The sequence below is a fragment of the Hoplias malabaricus genome, chromosome X1 (genome assembly GCF_029633855.1).
Source record: "Hoplias malabaricus isolate fHopMal1 chromosome X1, fHopMal1.hap1, whole genome shotgun sequence".
Taxonomy (NCBI): Eukaryota; Metazoa; Chordata; class Actinopteri; order Characiformes; family Erythrinidae; genus Hoplias; species Hoplias malabaricus.
The window spans coordinates 23,455,687-23,476,037 of NC_089818.1; the positions used below are offsets into that span (position 1 = coordinate 23,455,687).

Genomic DNA, 20,351 nt, shown 5'->3' on the forward strand with positions numbered 1-20,351 from the left:
TATTGTGAACAAATTAACAAATTAATTTGATGCTTACAACACACACTGGGACAGGCAAGATAAGACTGATGTCATCTCACATTGTTTTGAAGCACTACATTATAAGCAGGTGAATACCCAGGTATAAAAGGAGCATCAACTGAAGTTTCAGTCTATGCAAGCAAACATAGGTCGTTGTCCATCAGGTTTAGGCCAAGCTTTGTCAAATATTCATTAATTCATTCATTGTCTGTAAGCCCTTATCCAGTTCAGGGTCGCAGTTGGTCCAGAGCCAATCCACCTACCAACGTGTGTTTTTGGACCGTGGGAGGAAACCCACGCGGACACGAGGAGAACACACTAACAGTCACCCAGAGTAGGACTCGAACCCCCAACCCCAGGACTCTGGAGCTGTGACAGAGACACTACCTGTTATTCCACCTTATTTGATATGAAATAAGGCGCCACCATATTGTGAAATGATTCATGAAATCTGGAGAAATACCAGTCCATGTAGGTAAAGGCTGGATGTTTAATGAATGTGATCTTCGAGCCCTCAAACGGCACTGCATAAGAAGTTGTCATGCTACACGGATGAATAAAGAATGCTGTAACTTTATAGAGTCTACCACTGCACCAAGGAATACAACCTGAAACTGTTACACAAGGACAACGATATATCAATTAAATCCCTAACCACTGACTAGGCCCAAGCTCATCTTAGATCATTCAAAAGACATCAGAAATGTGTGCTGGGGTCAGAGGAGTCCATGATTCAGCATGTTTTCTGTGCTAATGAAGAAAGGGTACCAGGGTTTGTGATCAGCAAAAGGTGCAAAAGCCAACATCTCTCGTGGTGTGAGGAGTGCATCAGTGACAACAACATGGCTGACTTGCAGATGTAAGACGTTTCCATTGTTGAAGAGGCAAACACTGGATTTTTAGAGAGACAAAAGCTGCCTTCAAAACTAATGTTGTCTTTTCTTGGGAAGTCCATGGTTATTTCAGCAAGACAATTCCAAGCCTTATTCCAGATGTGCTACAAAAGCATGGCTTTGTGAATATAGTGTGTGTGTTTAACAGGCCTGAATACAATCCAGATGTGTATCCTATGGTGCAACATAAAGAGGAGAATCAAGCCACAGCTATCACAAACTGCTGAGTAGTTCAAGTCTGGTATCCAGTGAGGATGGGGAAAAAAAAGTCCACTTGCAAGCTTTAACAATTAGTATCCTCAGTTCCCAAATCATCAAAAAGTGATTAAAAAGGAAAGGTGTTGTGAGCCTGGACAGTTTTAAGGTGTGGTGTAGGGACAAGTTATGTTCAGAATGTATATGTTTAAGGGTAGTTCATGTGCTGGGGATACAAGCAATAAAAATCCATCAATTAGACAAAATGTCTTGTGGACAGACCTGTAATGACATTGACACTGGTGCTTGGTGAGCTGCTGCACTGCTGTCCTTGTGCCTTAGCAAACGCACTGTAGATCTGACCACACTGTAGTCCAGTCAAAGTACAGCTGAAGTTTGTGGAAACACATGATGCCTCGTGCCCATCTGTAGACATGGCACTCACAAGGTAACGGATGGCACTGCTTACAGGAGTCCAGGACAATAAAGCCACATTTGTTGTACAGTCCAGAGATGAGTTCAGAATGGTGGGGATGCATGGAGCTATAAGAAGATACATAGAACACTTTGTAAGTATTGTGTTGATGGATTTATTATATAAATCTACTATAAAAGTCTACCATCATTTGTATTATTGCACATCAGGTAATTGTAGGTAATGAAAAGGCACTTTAAAGGTTTACCTGTTTGTACAGTTTGTACAGGACTTGCTTGTCCACTACAGTTGCCATGAGATGCTGTTACAGTGACATTGTACTGCTGACCACACTGAAGTCCTTGCATGTTGCAGCTGTTATTCTGTGAGCTGCAGGAAAGCACAGTCACTCCGTTCCATACGCCGATGGCAGTATAGCTCAGGGACGTGACAGCAGGGCTCCAGCTCACATTCAGAGAGTTAGTGTCACATGCAAGTACAGTGGACACATTTTGAGGGGCACATGGGGCTAAGATGAAAAGAATAAACATGTGTATTTTTCCATTTACATAGATTCATACACATGCTATATTTCACAGTTTAATAAATACATTTTTAGGGTTAGAGTTGTGCGTGTGTGACATTACCTGAATCTAACAGAACGGACGTGGAAGGCAAGCTGCTGCAGTTTGTGTCCATCTGCCTGACAGTGATGTTGTAGGTGTGCCCACAACGCAAGTTAGGGACACTGCAGATATTGCTGCTGGTGCTACAGTTGAGCACAGCTCCTTCGTTATCCACCAAACGTGCAACATAGGAGCCTCCAGGCTGCTGTCCTTGCCACTGCACTGTAGCTGTATTCCAGTGACAGTCCTTCACGGCCTGCACATTCACTGGAGCACAGGGGGCTGCATGAGGACAGGGTAAAGGAGGAGAGAATTAAGGGAAAAGACGTGGAGGGATAAAAATAACAGTAAGGAAAAAGAGCAATGAGTATTGGAGTTTATTTAAACCAGTAGGGGGCAGCCATGGTCTAAAGTCGCAAGGTTGCAGGTTCAGTCCACTGAATAGATACCTAACCCTAAAAAGCTGAAGTGGCTGCCCACCAATCTGGCTGTGTGTGTGTTCACTACCCCCTTTTGTGTGTGTGTGTTGCTAATTTGCTCATATGCATGTGAGTTTGTGTGTTTAACGGATGGGTTAAAGACAGAGTCTCAGTCAATAAAGTAGGACCTGTCAGTGTGTATCAACCATTTTCTCCAATGATTCCTCTTCACATTTGGAAACATTCAATACACATCTTCTGAAGGCCCGGATGTAACATAAATTCTGTACAAAACCTATTTTATACTTTTTTTGTCCAGTTAAATCGAACTCTGCTCCGTTTTCACCCTCTGTGCTGTTCTTCTGAGCCGGTGTGAAAGAAGCATTGAGACTTGGATGCAGACCATACCCAGACCTTCAAGAGGAGGTGGTCTCAGACCTGTCCCAAAAAAATCTGGTGCGTTTTGTCTGTGGTGAGAACATGACCCAACTATAAGGTGTAGGCGACCAGGGTTGCTTTGTGTGCTGGACGCAGCCGAGCAAGTAAATGGAACTGATTACAGCTTAGCCACTGATCAGAGAAATAGAACAGAAACACACACTAGTCTTGGATTGACCAGCCGGTTGTGAGAACATTCTCACATGGTTGGATTTGTGGAGCAATAAAGGTGACTCTTCTTCTTCTAAATGTACTATATTTAAATGATCTAGCCAATTCTGAAATCCTCCTTTGTGAAATAACCCTCTAGGTATCAGAACAGAACCTCACCGGTTTTTACAATGATGTGCTGACTGTCTGTGCTGTTGCAGATGAAGTTGGTTGACATGACAAAAGCCTCATAGGTTTGTCCACACTGGAGACCTGTGATCTCACACTGATTGTCCATGGTGCTACAGGAGCTGATTGAGGAGTCAGGAAGCACAGCTTTAGCTGTGTAGAAGATGGCATTGTTGCTGGTCAGCCAGCTGAGTGTAAGGGAGTAGGAGCCACAGGTGCTCGCCAATGAAACGTCCTGAGGAGCACAGGGAACTGGAAAACCAGAATACACAGAACATGGTCAGCAAAGACATGTTTCTTTCTGTGCAATATAACTAATAATTAATGGAAGCTTAAACTCCGTGGACAAGTAATGGAACTGAATTCAACCATTAACAGTGAATAATTAACTCACAGGGTGTTTTTCATTATTAAATTATGCACCAACAGGGAATTCTCTGTGTTTTATTTTTTATTTTTTATTTATACTGTGGAGAGTAGTAAATGATATTTCCTAATTTTGATTCAAGAAGCAAATCTATATGTGGCCCAATTGTATTGTTAAAACCTTATAAATGTGTAATGCAATTGAGGCCAAATTTTTTAACGCAGCTCCACACATTGTATGTCATCATGCGTTGATACCCTCACGTCAGTTAAACCATCTACTTTGTTTACATCAGAGATCATTTTTAAAGCATTGATTAGACAGATTTATTTCAGTTTTATCAGATATTCCCTGGGTCAAATGTTACACACTACGCTGAATAAGTTTCTTTAAATAGTCTCAGGGATTTCAGAATCTGATATAATGAATTTAAATTTTTTTTTTTTGAAAACTACACCAAAAAATTTGGCCCAAAACCTTCAATTAAAACCAGCTGAAGGATCTGAAGTTTGCACCAAGTGTAACACCTATGTCTTAAAGACAAAAAGAGGGAATGTACTGGAGCGGCCATTGTAAATCCTGCTCCGAAACCCACAGAAAATGTATGGGCTGAACTTTAAAAGACTGCCGGAGCAAGGAGGCCAACAACTTGACTGAATCATATCAGTACACAGAGAAATACTGAAGTTTTCTTGTGTGAGACCCCACTAAGCATTTGACTGAAGGTCAGCAATTAAAATAAACGACCAAATACTAAGTGTATCTAGACTTTTGATCCAGGAAAATCACTTCTTTTAGAAACAAATACCCTTATTTTACACCCTACATTTTGAGTTTAAATGTCCTATGTATATGTAAAATTTTGGCCTCAAATGTGTGTCTCTTTTTCTCTCTCACTTGTTTCAGCCACATCTGCCAGCAGGATGTTAGTAGTGCACTCGTTGTTTGAAGCGGTGATCCACACACTCAGACTCTGACCACACACCACATTCGTCATCACACAGCTTGTGCCCTGGGATGTGCAGTTGTAGACGCTATCACGGCTACCCTGTGCCAGTACGAAGTAGCTGAGGGCTCCTGGAGCTGGGTCCCAGGTGGTGATCAAACTGTCTGACAAACAGCTTGTTGCAGAGGTGCGAACGTTCTGGGGTAAACAGGGTGCTGAGGAAGGGGAGGACACTAAAGGTTACAAAATGCAAGATATATCGCAAATAAGTGTTTCACCATTTTAAAATGCTGCTAGCCTCAATTAATTTCATGAATGAGGTTTATTTACCTCAGCAAACAGGTACACAGCCTTTTGCCTCAACTAAGTCATTACTGGGTCTCTCACGTACTATTGATTGTCACTTAAATGAGCTACTGAAAGCAATTCACCTGGTCTCTGGTTTGTGACGTTATTTAGCCATTACCTGATCTCTGGTCAGCTGCTACTTCATGTATTCTGTGTGCTCAGGGTTGGCAGTTATTTGGTCACTTGCTTGTGCTTACTGTTAAAATCTGCTGGATCTCTAATCTGGGCTGATGATCTATGACGATCTGCTATTTTACCTGAGTTAATAGTTAACGGTTACCTGGTACTATATATAAGGGTGACCAGGTAGTCCTTACCTGGCTGGCTCTTACCTGTGCTAACTGAAATTGGCAAGGTCTCCATGGCACTGCAGGCCCAAGCACCAGAGAACACAGAGTGGACAGTGAAATTGTACGTCTGTCCGCAGTCCGTTTGGGTGAAGAAGCATGAAGTTGTCTGGGTCACACACTCGTTCACCACCCCATTCGTGTCCACAGACTTGGCAATGTAATATGATGCGTCGTTGGTAGGAGCCCATGAAAATATGATCACATTGCTGAGACACTCGCGGTAAAGCTTCAAGTTCTGGGGTGGGCAAGGGACTATGCAGGTGCACAAAAAAGACAAGAGAGGGTGGTGAGAATGCAAGAAAGAAAATGATATTTTAAATCCTACACATCAGCCACAAAGCTCATGTTCTTCTGAGCTTGGACAATAAGGTCTGGGTGTGTTCGTTTCTCTAGTAATGGAACAGCTAGTAATGGAAAATCTACACCATAGGTAGATTTTCTGCTATTAGCCCTGAGGAATGTATCTGTGCTGCTTTCTCCGAAGAACAGACATCAGGCTCCAGTAACAAACACACAATGTTCAAAACAGGTCACTGCTGAATAGTCAAAATTTGAGGACCCCAAAAAAGTTTTGTTTTAAATAACAGAACAATGACAGAAAGAGACAGTGGGTGAGACACTGACAGAGAGAGAAAATGGGAGGGTGTAGAGAAAATAGAAAGAGAATTCTTTAAGACAGGGATATAAAATGGCAGTCCATTAGTCTTGGTAATCTGGCAATGGTTTATCTGCACCAATCAAACGGTGAAGAAATTGTAAATTTATGATAAATCATTCCTGAGGAATCATAATGGAATTAAACTGATGGTAATTCTGGAAAACTCTAAAGGCAGAAAGACATGCACCTGTGTCAAAAGTGTAGCTGATGTTTGAGGTCGTCTCGCAGTCGGCGATGCTGACGATTTGTACAGTGTAGGGTTGTCCACATCCAAGTCCAATAATCGGGCAGGACGTGCCATTGGAGGAACAGGTCAGGGATGTTCCATTAATGCCACTGGCCACTGCACGGTATGATCTAGCCCCTGTGACAGGACTCCAGCTTACGGTTGCCACATTGTTAGTACAGCTGTAGTCCACCGAAATGGATGTCACCGAAGCAACAGCTGTGTTGTGGCAAAAAGGAATATTTTTATTTTACATGTTAACATGTACAACCTTCATTCATTTACAGCAGAATTGAATTTTTGTGGTATATTATGCTCGTTAATCCCACGATTATGTGCTGATTTTGTGTTACTCAAAGGCCCAAAATAAGGACATTTCATTTCCGTGTATTCAAGTCATTGACGAATGAATATAAAGACCACAAGACATGACTTATCATGATCAGGACCAGACAAATAATACTCACAACTGGTGGAGTAGGGGACAGTGGATGGCTCTCCAGGCTGCAGAAACATATTGATGGATGACACGCCTATTGTGTAGTTTGAACATAATTTGAGGTTAGGAATATTCAGAGCCGTAGCCGTGGTATTCCATGAAAGGGGAGAAACTCCTGACTGGTTGTTTTGTGTCAACACCACCTGGTAAAGGATAACGCCGGACACACTGGACCAGGAGACACGAGCTGTGTTGAAATTTATTGTTGTCACTGTCACGTTCCATGGTGGCGGAACCACTGCAGAGCAACAGAGATTTGTGTGAGAACCTGATTTGCGATGGTATTGTAATGCTGGTACATTTTGACTTTCATTCATTCATTCATTCATTATCTGTAACCCTTATCCAGCTCAGGGTCACGGTGGGTCCAGAGCCTACCTGGAATCATTGGGCGCAAGGAGGGAACACACCCTGGAGGGGGCGCCAGTCCTTCACAGGGCAACACACACACTCACACCTACCACTTTTGAGTCCATTTTGACTTTTAGATTCCTCTTAATTAGATTTACTGTCAGTTTGTTGTTTTCTTAGTTGCTGTTTGTATATTTCACTATTGATTAATAGTTTAAATCACTGATATGGTGTAAAATATAGGTGATCATTGAGATGGCATGCCACTTTGTGAATCTGTAATGTGCAACACCTCCAATACATTTTAACCTTTGTTCTGAATGAAAACAACAAACTGACCTTTTTATATTCTACTGCCAAAAACATAACCATAATTTTTAACATATATTGTATTATATATAAACTATTATGTACTTCACCTAGCAAGTATTTATTACTAGTCCTGCAAAATATTTCACTACAAACAATATTCAAAAATAGTGTGGCGTAGTAAAATAGTCCCAGGAGAGTTTTCTCTTGTGTATCAGGTTAGCGTATCTCAGTCAAAGGCCAAAATAGCCCAGCGAAACTGAAACTGGCTAAACATTTTAAGAAAACAATCAACAGGGGGGAAAAACTATTTGTTTTAAATAGCTAAAAGTAAAAGATTGGACAAGCTGGAAGAAAATGGTAAAAAGAGGAATACTGGGGAAAGCATTAAGAAACCTCTTTATATATTTGAATGTAGGGGGATTTATAATTTATTTATCATTAATTTTTGTTTCTATACCCTGAAATATTGTTTTAATCCACCTGAAAATCTAAAACAGAAGTCCAATTACATATAAGTGTAGGAAAATCTACTTCAGCCCATGAAACAGACGTTTTTATACTATTATAGAATAAGAACATTCTCTCCTCTACCACAGCGTGCTAACATGCTAACACTTCTCTGAGAGGAAATGACAGGACTCTTACGTGTGGTAACGGTTTTGATGGTGCTCTTGGCGCCCAGTCCCGCGGCGTTGGAGGAGTACACGTAGCAACTGTAAGCCTTCGCAGGCTGGAGGTCGTTCATTTGTCCACTGAGGGATGTAAAGGTGCGGTTGTGATACTCGGACTGAAATGTTCCCTCCACCACCAGCACATAGCTGTCTGCCCCAGTAACGCTGGACCACTGAAAACTTATCGACGTACTCGAAATGGCCTTGGAATACGTTAACTGCGACACGGCGGGAACTGAGGGAGAAAATAAATAAATAAATAGAGAGCTGAAGGCTATATATATATATATATATATATATATATATATATATATATATATATTTTATTATTATTATAATTTTTATTTTCTTTTAGCCCCGGAACTACACACATTGCTAATATGGTTGTTTTGTTTTTGGAGAAGTGGCATACCTGTTAGTGCCGTCTTGGAACTGATACACATTAAGTAATAAAACTGGTACACTTTAAGCGTGACTTGGTACACGCTTCCAGGCCGCAGTCCCTGCACTACTTTCTCAGTTGTACTCGCACTGAGCTGCAGCACCAACGGAGCAACGCTGCTCACATTCACCACCCGTAACTCCAAATTGTATTGGGTGGCTCCAGGGAATTTAGTCCAATTTACATACAAGTTTGAGGCTGAAGGCGACGTAATGTTCGTGATATCACAGGCTGTGGAGATGAGAGATAAAAGAGACAAAAGTCTTTCCAGAGCCACTGAAGTACAGAGTAATTGAAGTACAAGAAAACAGTTTTACTTGAGTTAGCCTAGATTCCATGGGTAAAAAGATTCACTTACTTCCTTGAGCATGCTGTACCTAATAGCAATCCAAATACAAAGGGGAAAAAATGTGGTTAGTCTGTATCACAGCTGGCTATAGGAAAAAACATGTATATAGCTAAAATACTCTTTATATCTGTGAATAATTACCTCAGTCAGTAAAGCCATTAATATGAAAAGGCAAAATATCTTCAAGAGGTGCATCTCTGCGTTTCTCTGTAGAAAATGAATAAGTTAGAATGATAAAGATATTAATACATACTGAGCAATGAAAGTGTATGCTGCGGCATCCCAGGTTTACCTGCTCCAGAGGAGCCAATCAGGGAGTGAGAAAGCAGGACAGGTGAATGCCTTTAGGCTGAGTAAGGATATTACAAGGAAAAACAATATCATGGAGGAGGGGGGCGATGGGGGGGTGGTTGGCAAATATGACTTGTTTAGACCAAGGAATGCTGGTATAAGCTCAAACTTTGACTTCATTGTCTACATAAGTTTTAAAGGTACATATATTGATATTTGGTGATCATGGATGTACCCAATTGGTTGTTAGTAAAAGACATGAAGGATATGATATGGATTCAGTGACTTCCAGTTATATTCCAACAATGGGATTCATACAAAGGAAGTTTTTGCTTCCTTCTCAAAACCATTGTTCATTCTCTTTTTCATTTTGGAGTGGGTGTTACGAGCATAATACGCACATGCCATCAGAGAAGAATGTTACTCATCCTGCTGTTTTTATGGCATCCTTCCGAATCCAATGATGGCTATGTAATAAATTACAGTACAGAATAAAACAGTATAAAATACTACATCCAAGTGTATCCAGACACTGCTACTAATTCAGTTTCTTTTAAGGTTGCAGACACAAGGGGTCTATAATGCACTTATATAAGCCAAAATATCACCATGCCTAATGCCAATTGTAGTGTTAGACGAGTATAAACCCTCCTGAACTTGGACCGTGTCGCTGTGGAGAGGTGTACTCTTTTGGGATGTTGGCCATTTCAGGTGAGTTATCTAAAGACAATCATGCACCACAAAGAAAGGCTGAAATGGCTGTTATTGAAATATGACTGATCAAGATAAAGCAGCTGACATTGCCACAGCAAAGAAATCCTTCTCAGAGACTATTACATCCACTGGAAAAATCTGACTTGAAATGATACTGGTGAGTCAAACACATCTGTCCATGCACAAAGTAAAAGTAAAAACTACTTCCATTTTGTAAACATTCATTCATTGTCGGTAACCGCTTATCCAGTTAGAAAATGACTAGAAGCCACTGAAACAATTAAAACATGTGTATTATGTTGCTTTAACTAATGACTGAACTGACTATATGGTGGACAAAACAAAGCTCTGACTACGGGGAACTCCTTGGACAAAACTCTTGAAATACTGGAACAGTGAGGACCAAGCAGTGCCTTGGCAAGAAGATAGGAATGTTAGAAAAAACCTTCTAAGATGTAACTGTGGTTACACTGTGCTTAATAATTTGCAGGTACATATTGAAAGAGTTCTTTTAAAGGCATAAAACTAGAATAGAATAGCAAGATCTAGCAATATCAATTTCAATCAACAGATCACAAAAATTATCCTAAACATGAACAATATCAGTCAGTAATCCACTGTGGGTTCATTTAAGTTCGTGTACTTACATAGATTTGTGTTCATCAAGAGACTCATTACACTGCACACGTACCTGAATGTCTCTGGCAAAACACTGAGTATTGTGAACTGCTCCCTTGTGTACACATGCTATTATCCTTTGCCCTTTCACTTTGTAAACAGACTCCATTTTATTGTTGCATGTAATATATAGGCATTTTTGGGAAGTTTAAAGATACACAAATTAATTGATACAATACATAATGTCATTTCTGTATCATAATGCATTTTGATACAGGAAAGAAATGGCAACATTATTTCGTTAAGTTTTTCTTTTATTCAGTCATGAGAGCATTAAATATAAGGGAATAGAACAACTGTGGCTGCCTGTGTTACAAAAGCTTGTTTGAGGATGCGTTATTTTTTGATTCATATTGATTCATCCTTATTTGATTCTGTGGTGTCATATATTGTACATTTAGTGTGCACATAAACTAAATGAAAGTAAATAAACTGTTGGCTGTATGTTTAAGCTACACCTTAGGATTGAGTAAACTGAGTAGTACAGCACTAAACAACAGCACTGTTTCTTAAGAAAATCAGTGTCTAAATCACTGGCAGATGCAACTGCTCTGTGGTCTCAGATTTTGAAATTTTGTTTTTGTTTCAGCTGGCAGCTACAGGGGCTCTCGAGAGCACAGAAAATACCTTTTACAAGCAAAAAATTCACAGTCTGAACAAATAGCACCCGTATTTAACACTGGTGTTGAGCAATGTCAGCATATTGTCACTGTCCACAGGGTTTAAAACCTCAAGTAACACTGCTGTGTCTGATCCACTCGTAACAGCACAACACACCATCACCACATCAGTGCTGGGAATGATCTGCCACCCAAAATATAGTTGCTCTGTGGTGGTCCTGTGGGGTTCCATTGAAGAACAGGGTGAAAGGGGGTAAACAAAGTATGCAGAGCAAGGGATAGACTTTAGTTTGCAATTGTATAACTACAAATAAATAAAAGGTAAAAATGAAAACAAAATCCACATAATGGCTCCAGAACAGAGGGACCACAGAAAACCAGAGAACAGAATACAGCAAGTGGCTAAAATATTGGTGACACTCATTCTTATGTAAACAAACACAGTGGGAGATACTGAGGCCAGAAAAAACGTAATGTCCATATAGTTTTGCTCCTGGTCTTAGTTTGCGGAGGATCTCCGGATGATGGGGCCGATCCTTAGACCAAGGCATCGCTCACAACCCCAAACTGTTTCCATATGGAAAATTAGGGAATTTCTCAAAATTCAGTTGATTAGAGATGAATCAAAATATGTAACGTAAGTTTTATGTAAGTGAAGCTAATATTTCCTTGCTTGTGGAATCTATAAAGAATGGGGGCATATTTCTAACAATGAACTCAAACCCCACCTACAGTTTCTCCTCCTCAGTCCTTTTTTCTAATTTATCCCTTCCAGAAGAGTCATTCACCTCTGAGCTATGATTCAGTGCCATTCTCTTTTGTGATTTTTGAGGGATAATGTCATACATTTTGCTTGTCTGGTGTCAAGTGACACTCCTTTGCGTTTCAGGCTATGAAACAGAAATATTAAATCACCAGCAATGTTTGACATTTTAATTTCAGTGACTACATTTACAAGGTGTAGTTGCGAAATACTGGGAAAAAATCACACTATTGAATAAAGCTTAAACTAAGACATGTTTAGCTCAGAGATATAAAAAAAACTTTTTGAAACTTTACATCTAAGAGCAGCAAATACAAGTAAATCAGATGGATACTGTCCTCTGAGCTAACAGCATCAACTTGCAAATTTTTACCTATAATAAATAAAAAAATTATTTGCCCAAATGAGGGCATTGTAGGTGTTTATGCAACTAGACAAGTTATAAATCTTTAGAACATTTTAAGACTACAATATTAAAGCTGGGTGGAGCAGCAGTTAGTGTCTCTGACACAGCTCCAGGGTCCTGGAGGTTGTGGGTTTGAGTCCCACTCCGGGTGACTGTCTATGAGGAGTGTGATGTGTTCTCCCTGTGTCTGCGTAGGTTTCCTCCGGGTGACTGTGAGGAGTGAGGTGTGTTCTCCCTGTGTCTGCGTGAGTTTCCTCCGGGTGACTGTGAGGAGTAAGGTGTGTTCTCCCTGTGTCTGCGTGGGTTTCCTCCGGGTGACTGTCTGTGAGGATTGTTGTGTGTTCTCCCTGTGTCTGCGTGGGTTTCCTCCGGGTGACTGTCTGTGAGGAGTGTGGTGTGTTCTCCCTGTGTCTGCGTAGGTTTCCTCCGGGTGACTGTGAGGAGTGAGTTGTGTTCTCCCTGTGTCTGCGTGAGTTTCCTCCGGGTGGCTGTCTGTGAGGAGTGTGGTGTGTTCTCTCTGTGTCTGTGTGGGTTTCCTCCGGGTGACTGTCTGTGAGGAGTGTGGTGTGTTCTCCCTGTGTCTGCGTGAGTTTCCTCCGGGTGACTGTCTGTGAGGAGTGTGGTGTGTTCTCCCTGTGTCTGCGTAGGTTTCCTCCGGGTGACTGTGAGGAGTGAGGTGTGTTCTCCCTGTGTCTGCGTGAGTTTCCTCTGGGTGACTGTCTGTGAGGAGTGTGGTGTGTTCTCTCTGTGTCTGTGTGGGTTTCCTCCGGGTGACTGTCTGTGAGGAGTGTGGTGTGTTCTCTCTGTGTCTGCGGGGGTTTCCTCTGGGTGCTCTGGTTTCTTCCCACAGTCCAAAAACACATGTTGGTAGGTGGATTGGCGACTCAAAAGTGTCCGTAGGTGTGAGTGTGTGAGTGAATGTGTAAGTGTGTGTTGCCCTGTGAAGGACTGGCGCCCCCAATGATTCTCGGTCAGCCCTGGATCCACCGCCCCCTGGAGAAGAGTTACAGACAATGAATGAATGAGTGAATGATTCTGCTGCATTGGGCTTATGTATGTTGGCTGCTGTTGCTGTGGTTGTGTTGCATTGTGATAGTGTCATAAAATATATTTTGCTTTTGTCAGTTTCATCATCAGCATATGTAGCTGTATTCAGTGGGAGATGTGGGTTGAATGAATATTTGGTTGCACAGATATTTTTATCAAGGTTTTCTGATTACTTTTCATTACTGACTGATGACTGCAGTGTCCATCCTATTGCAAAAAAAAAAAAAAACATTTCAAAAGAGAAACCACAATTACACTGCATGTTAATGCAAAAAAAAGTTTATTTTAAGTAATGCAGTTGACAACAAAATAAAAGCAAGAATATACTTCTGAATAATCTTATCCAGAATATCATCAAAAGGACATACATCTCTTGAGGTTAAATTTGGTTCTGATGTTTGTGTTGTCACACTTTCCATGATACACCCAAGACACTGTAATGTGCTTCTGAAGGCCTTGTACTTAGGGGAATTCATATAGTTTTTACTTTCAAATTCATCTGGAACAAGATTTCATTGTCGTTAACGTAAATGTTACACGTCCTTGGTGCTTTACAGAGCGCTAATAACAAAAATGCGTCTGTACACTTTTGAATATATAAAACTGATTTAGACTTAATTCATGAAAATAATCCATTATACAAAGATTGTACAGAGGATTACAATAATTATTTGGGGGGAAAGACTTCTAAATTTAAATTTAGATTTAAATCTAATGTCCTTAATTCAAGAGAAAATAGAACAACACTTTGAAAGAAATATCTTAATTAAGCTTGTACATTTGTAAAAAAAAACAACAGCAAAAAAAATAAAATAAAAACGAAAGTCCCAAAATCCATTGATTACACTTTGCCAAATAATAACAAATAATTCTGTTCTGTGCATTGCATCATGCTAACAATAATGAGGTACATGGGTAACATGGTAATAATTTTTTAACTATTCCTTCAATTTCTTGTATAATATAACTTTACGAAGGTCAAAATCAAAAAAAAAATCTACTTGTTGTCTCCTCCATTTCTGTTCTGGTCCTGAAAGCACAAGCACACACACACACACACACACACACACACACACAATCAGATTCATTAAATAGAAAATGTATAAATAAATAAAAAATGTGTCCTCAATGCCCAAAATATTTCAAACTTTTTAAATATAGTTTGCTGAAAGTGGAAATATACTATGTGCCTGTTCTTCATGGAGAACACCTTAAAAATATAGATGTACATAAGCAATGAAGGACACATTTTAAGTTTTTCACAATGTTTATGCTTTAATTCTGGAGAGTTTCTTACAATAACAGCTGCTACTCCACACTCCTCTTTCCTCGATAAAACACTGGGGATAAATATAACACACAGTTATTTAAATCCTACACAGGCCTCAGTGATCAGAATGTCTTTGGTGTAATTTTGACTTGTATCAGTTTTCACAAACTCCGTCAGCTGTTATCATTTAAACTAAGGTTTTTTAATTAGGAATAGCCCATGAACAATACGTACCAATTCCCACGTTGTTCCCGGAGCAGGAGACTGAAAAAGCAGAGCGGCAAGTTAGTTCCAGTGTTTATAAAAGACTGTTTTACAACATCTTTTACATTATGAGTTTGAGACTTAAAGCTGGACTGGGAGATTTTGTAGAAACCCCATATTATTTTGAAAAAATACCTACGTATTACAATGGATTGTATTTGTCTTTAAAAAAAAGTCAACAGCAGAACGGAAAGGACAACATTCAGTGGCAGGGTTTTTAGGACCAGAGCATGACAATATTATATTTATAAATAAACTTAAAGGAGTAATATTCCAGCTAGGCACCTTACATTCCACAGAGACTATTTCTACTATTGTTAGAATCTGAGACACAACCTCTGCTTATGTATAAGTTTTATCTACACGCTCTCCTCTGACACTGTGCCCCTACCACTGTATAATGTCTCAGGCACTTTAACATTGAAATGATCATGCAATAGGGTCATGGACTGTTCATTTGAGATGCAGCATGGTCTTCTGCAACACGTGCAAGTCAGGTCTTTATTCTACAGGGTGGGCCATTTATATGGATACACCTTAATAAAATGGGAATGGTTGGTGATATTAACTTCCTGTTTGTGGCACATTAGTATATGGGAGGGGGGAAACGTTTCAAGATGGGTGGTGACCATGACGGTCATTTTGAAGTCGGCCATTTTGGATCCAACTTTTGTTTTTTAAATGGGAAGAGGGTCATGTGACACATCAAACTTATTGGGAATTTCACAAGAAAAACAATGGAACCCTCTTCACACACTGATAGCAACACCACAGGAGAAATGCTAGCACAGGCGTCCAGTATCCATAGTTTCAGTTGCTGGACATCTCGTTACTTCACAGCATAGACAATTGCCGTCAGACGACCCCAAAGATAAAAGTCTAAGGGGCAGATCGGGAGACCTTTGGGGCCATTCAACTGGCCCACGACGACCAATCCACTTTCCAGGATACTTTTAATCTAGGAATGCTCGGACATGACACCCAAAATGTGGTGGTGCACCATCTTGCTGAAAAAACTCAGGAAACGTGCCAGCTTCAGTGCATAAAGAGGAAAACACATCATCATGTAGCATTTTCACATATCCAGTGGCCTTGAGGTTTCCATTGATGAAGAATGGCCTCACTATCTTTGTACCCCATATACCACACCATATGTGCAGCACCTGAAACTACGGATACTGGAAGCCTGTGCTAGCATTTCTCCTGCGGTGTTGCTATCAGTGTGTGAAGAGTGGGAGAAGAGGGTTGCATTGACAATCCAACACAATGGGCAGCACTTTGAACACATTTTATAAGAGGTCAGAAACTTGTAAATAACTCATGAAAGAATAAAGTTACGTTAAAAACCAATCACACCATTGTTTTTCTTGTGAAATTCCCAATAAGTTTGATGTGTCACATAACCCTCTTCCCATTGAAAAAACAAAAGTTGGATCCAAAATGGCCGACTTCAAAACGGCCACCATGATCACCACCCATCTTGAAAAGTTTTCCCCCTCCCATATACTAATGTGCCACAAACAGGAAGTTAATATCACCAACCATTCCCATTTTATTAAGGTGTATCCATATAAATGGCCGACCCTGTACTTTACAGTTTGTTGTGCAACTTGTGAAAAACAACTAAGTTTCATAAAGAGTTTTTAAATCCAGTAAAATTGGGATTTTAAAGACAATTTCAAATTTAACCATTCTTTTTGTGTTTTATCAGATTTGTGTGTTTCCTCAGTGTTCTATAGTGTTGGGTGAATGTAAACAACAACCATCTCACCTGAGTACAGCCTCCTGGGACAGTACGAGATTTTGAGACCCTCGTGTGTTACTGGTGCAGCCACCACATTGTACACTTGCCCACACATTACTTGAGGGATGTCGCACGAGTTGGACCCCAGTGCTGGTTTGCAGGTGTAGTTGGTGCTGGTGCCATAAAGATCAACCCAGTAACCATAAAGATTGTCTGACCCTCGCCAGTAGACTCGCATGGTGTTATTGGCCACCCCATACAGCCTCACACCGGACGGACAACATGCGCCTGAAGAGGAAGACAAGAGGAAGAAAGATGTGAAGATGAGTTTGTTAAACCTTCTTGATCTAGGTTCTTGTTGTAAACTTTAAATAAGTGATACATTTATATATATATATATCAGTCAAACCTTTATACGTATATCATTAATAAACTCATATATAATGCATCTAGTGTGTAGAGTGTTCACTAACACTAACACTACATTTAAAATACAAGGGAGAAATATAATTGCAGTTATTCACCGTCAGATATCTACAAGGAGAATAAAATCATACAAAGGAGAAATCATAAGGAAGTTAAAAGGTTTCAACGAACGAAATAAAAATGCAGAAGAAAGACTTTCTATGCTGCATTTTTTTAATTGATTAGTTACCAAAATATACCCATTTACTCTTAAATTTAACTGACTTTCTTAGGCTTTGTCTGTTGTCAGAAGTTTGTTTCTTTAGTTTGGCATTGAGGCTCATGACAATAAAAATGATGGGAGCTTATAACCACCAGTTTATCAAACCCTGGCATCACATTTGTATGTTATCTGACATTGATATCAGTTAAGTGGTGTTAAAAACCATTTTAATTAATGACTCAGTGGTCTAAGGCATGTATATTGACTCAGGCATTAGAGGATGACTGATATAACATACACTCTCAGTAGAACTGTCACTATCCTTATTGAACCTTAAGAGCATTTCTTCATCAGGTTAACGTAGGGAATGTTATTGCACCATATTCTGTATTAAATGGAGATTTATAAGTTGCACGGACATCATACTCCATCAACTCCATTCCAATTAAAACCATTATATTATGAAAGCTTAAAAACATTCACATTTCTTTCTGGAGAAGAGAATGCGATGCCCCTTGAGGGAACACACCTGGAATCTAAAGCCACTGGTGTATCGTTAAAGTTATATTCCGACTCTGTACTTTTAGTGAACACTAATGTACCTCTACAGTAGCTTTTGTGTTTAGACGCAGTACAGTGTGAATTTGTACCAAACTGTAAGATAAAACACACTGTACACAACCCTGCAACATTTTTTCTTTTAAACATATTATTTCCAAATATATCCTTTAAGGTTTTTAAATAAATTTCAGCCAATACCTTGTGTTGTTGGCCCCAGGATTTTCAGATTGTTTCAATCCCTTTAGGCTACATAGTTTAATTTGGAGAATGCAGAAAAATGGTTAGATTTTGTTTCTGGCCAAACCACTGCTTTATATGAGGGTAAGGAAAAGAGTCAAGTCAGTAGTTTTGCTCAGTAGACGTTCATGGAGTCTCCATGGTGTGAGTGTGTCAGACACACGGCAATTAACAGAATGTCACTCACTGGAAGCGAAGCCATGGTAGGTGCACTGGGATTTGTGTCCTGTGAGGCTTATCGCCTCCATTGAGACGCTGTAGTTGGTGCCACACGTGATACATCCCATCAGGCAGTGCCTGTCCATGGTGTGGCACTTGGCCTGACCTCGGGGTGATATCAGAGAGGTTACATAAGACCAGGCCCCCAAGGCGGATGACCATGACACGTTGGTCATAGACTGCGTCACCTGCTCCACAGTGAGATTATCAGGACAGCAGGGTCCTAGGAGGGATGGAAAACCGTAGCGTTATACACACACCACACTTAGCCATAATTACAAAACATGCTTGAAAAAAAAACAACATATTAAACAGCACACTTCTTTGATGCATGGTCATTTTGACACATTAACAAGTTTGACAAGTTTAAATCACAAAGAACTGTAGGAAGTGTTAACTACTCCATAAATAAACCTACAGAAATGTAGAGTAGGTCCTGCTACACTGAAGTCAACAAGTTCACACATATCTTTAATCAATCTCTGCCACAACACATGATCTTAGGCATAGTCCAGCTGCTACTACTATAATTATGTCTTTTACCTTAGAATAAATATTAAGTATGCAAACAAGTTATAAATCCTGTTTTGTGTAACAGAGAGATGTAATAAAAATTGTAAACAATCTCTCACTGTTTTGTCATTTAATGGTAACTGTTTATCGTATTAAAATTATAAAATTTGTTACCACAATATAACCTAAAAAGCAATGTAAAAGTGTGTGCATCAATTTGTTCTGTTCTTGGGAATAATATTGTAAACAAACATACATGTGAGTTTAGTTTTAGACAAATTAAAGATTGGAATTTCAGTGTTAGTACTTAATTCAGGTACTTAGGGTCAGTTGTTCTAAATAAAAAATTTTATTCTTAATACTATACAACAATGATCATAAAATGACAAATGAGTCGGAGAATGTTTGAATTTTGAATCTTACACTAAAACACTCAAACATAATTGTATGCCTGAGAGATTAAACAACGTTCTCCATCAGAGTTTGTGCTTCCCAACAACTAGCTTCAGTGATCCCTGAGCCAAATTCTAACATTTACAACGCATTCATTCATTGTCAGTAACCCTTATCCAGTTCAGGGTCATGGGGGGTCTGGAGCCTACCCGGAATCACTGGGCGCAAGGTGGGAGCTCACCCTAGAGGGGGCACCAGTCCTTCACAGGGCAGCACACACTCACATATCCACGCAGACACAGAGAGATCACACCACACTCCTCACAGACCGTCACCCGGAGGAAACCCACACAGACACAGAGAGAACACACCACACTCCTCACAGACAGTCACCCGGAGGAAACCCACGCAGACACAGAGAGAACACACCACACTCCTCACAGACAGTCACCCGGAGGAAACCCACGCAGACACAGAGAGAACACACCACACTCCTCACAGACAGTCACAGGAGGAAACCCCCGCAGACACAGAGAGAACACAGGGAGCATTTGGTGGTTCAGTGCCTTGCTGAAGGGCACTTCAGCTCTAGATGTTCCTGCCGGTCCTGGGGATCGAACCGGCAACTTCCCGGTACCAAGCCTGGTTTCTAACTATTAGGACAAGGCTGCCCTCAAATTGCAGAAATTCTGAAAAGAAGAGCATGATTTTAAAGCATGGCATGCCAATACTATCCTGGGTTTGAGGCTATACAACCAATCGACTCAGTATCTATTTGAATGCTACACTGGCATCTACATGTAATCATATTAGTTCCCTGCTCTTCTTAATCCCTTATTTGTGTATTACTAGTCTGACACTCTACCTGTTTCCAGGGCAACACTGTAGCTAGGCAAACTCTGACCCAAGGAGTTCGTGGCGAATGCGAGAACCTCGTAAGTAGTTCCACAGGCCAGGTTGGTGATGTCACAGGAAGTGCCACTGGAGTGGCAGGTGAGGGGGCTGCCGCTGCCCATAGCGCTCACGGTGTAATTGGCTTGTCTGTTGGGAGCACTCCACAACACATGGACCACAGAAGAGTTCACCAGAGTGAGGTTCAGGAGCTCAGGAGCACACGGGGCTGAAAGAGACGTGGAGA

At 40.4% G+C, this 20,351-nt stretch overlaps 2 protein-coding genes across 2 annotated transcripts in view; both read right to left on the reverse strand.

Annotated features, from left to right (window-relative positions):
- Positions 1-1,317: 1,317 nt before the first annotated feature.
- On the reverse strand, positions 1,318-6,757 carry LOC136675489 (fibronectin type III domain-containing protein 7-like). Its single transcript, XM_066652038.1, has 8 exons — positions 6,709-6,757; positions 6,203-6,460; positions 5,325-5,609; positions 4,611-4,892; positions 3,338-3,598; positions 2,172-2,432; positions 1,854-2,053; positions 1,318-1,335 (listed from the first exon to the last, which is right to left on the reverse strand). The coding sequence occupies exons 1-8, from the start codon at positions 6,755-6,757 to the stop codon at positions 1,318-1,320; spliced, it is 1,614 nt and encodes a 537-aa protein (XP_066508135.1).
- Positions 6,758-14,692: 7,935 nt separating this feature from the next.
- LOC136676021 (fibronectin type III domain-containing protein 7-like) overlaps positions 14,693-20,351 on the reverse strand; it is a 23,059-nt gene continuing 17,400 nt past the window's right edge. The window contains exons 9-13 of the mRNA XM_066652872.1: positions 20,079-20,333; positions 18,276-18,530; positions 16,690-16,950; positions 14,889-14,918; positions 14,693-14,724 (exon numbers count right to left, since the gene is read on the reverse strand). Of these exons, the coding sequence (XP_066508969.1) occupies positions 14,693-14,724; positions 14,889-14,918; positions 16,690-16,950; positions 18,276-18,530; positions 20,079-20,333 (833 nt within the window). The remainder of the gene's footprint in view (positions 14,725-14,888; positions 14,919-16,689; positions 16,951-18,275; positions 18,531-20,078; positions 20,334-20,351) is intronic.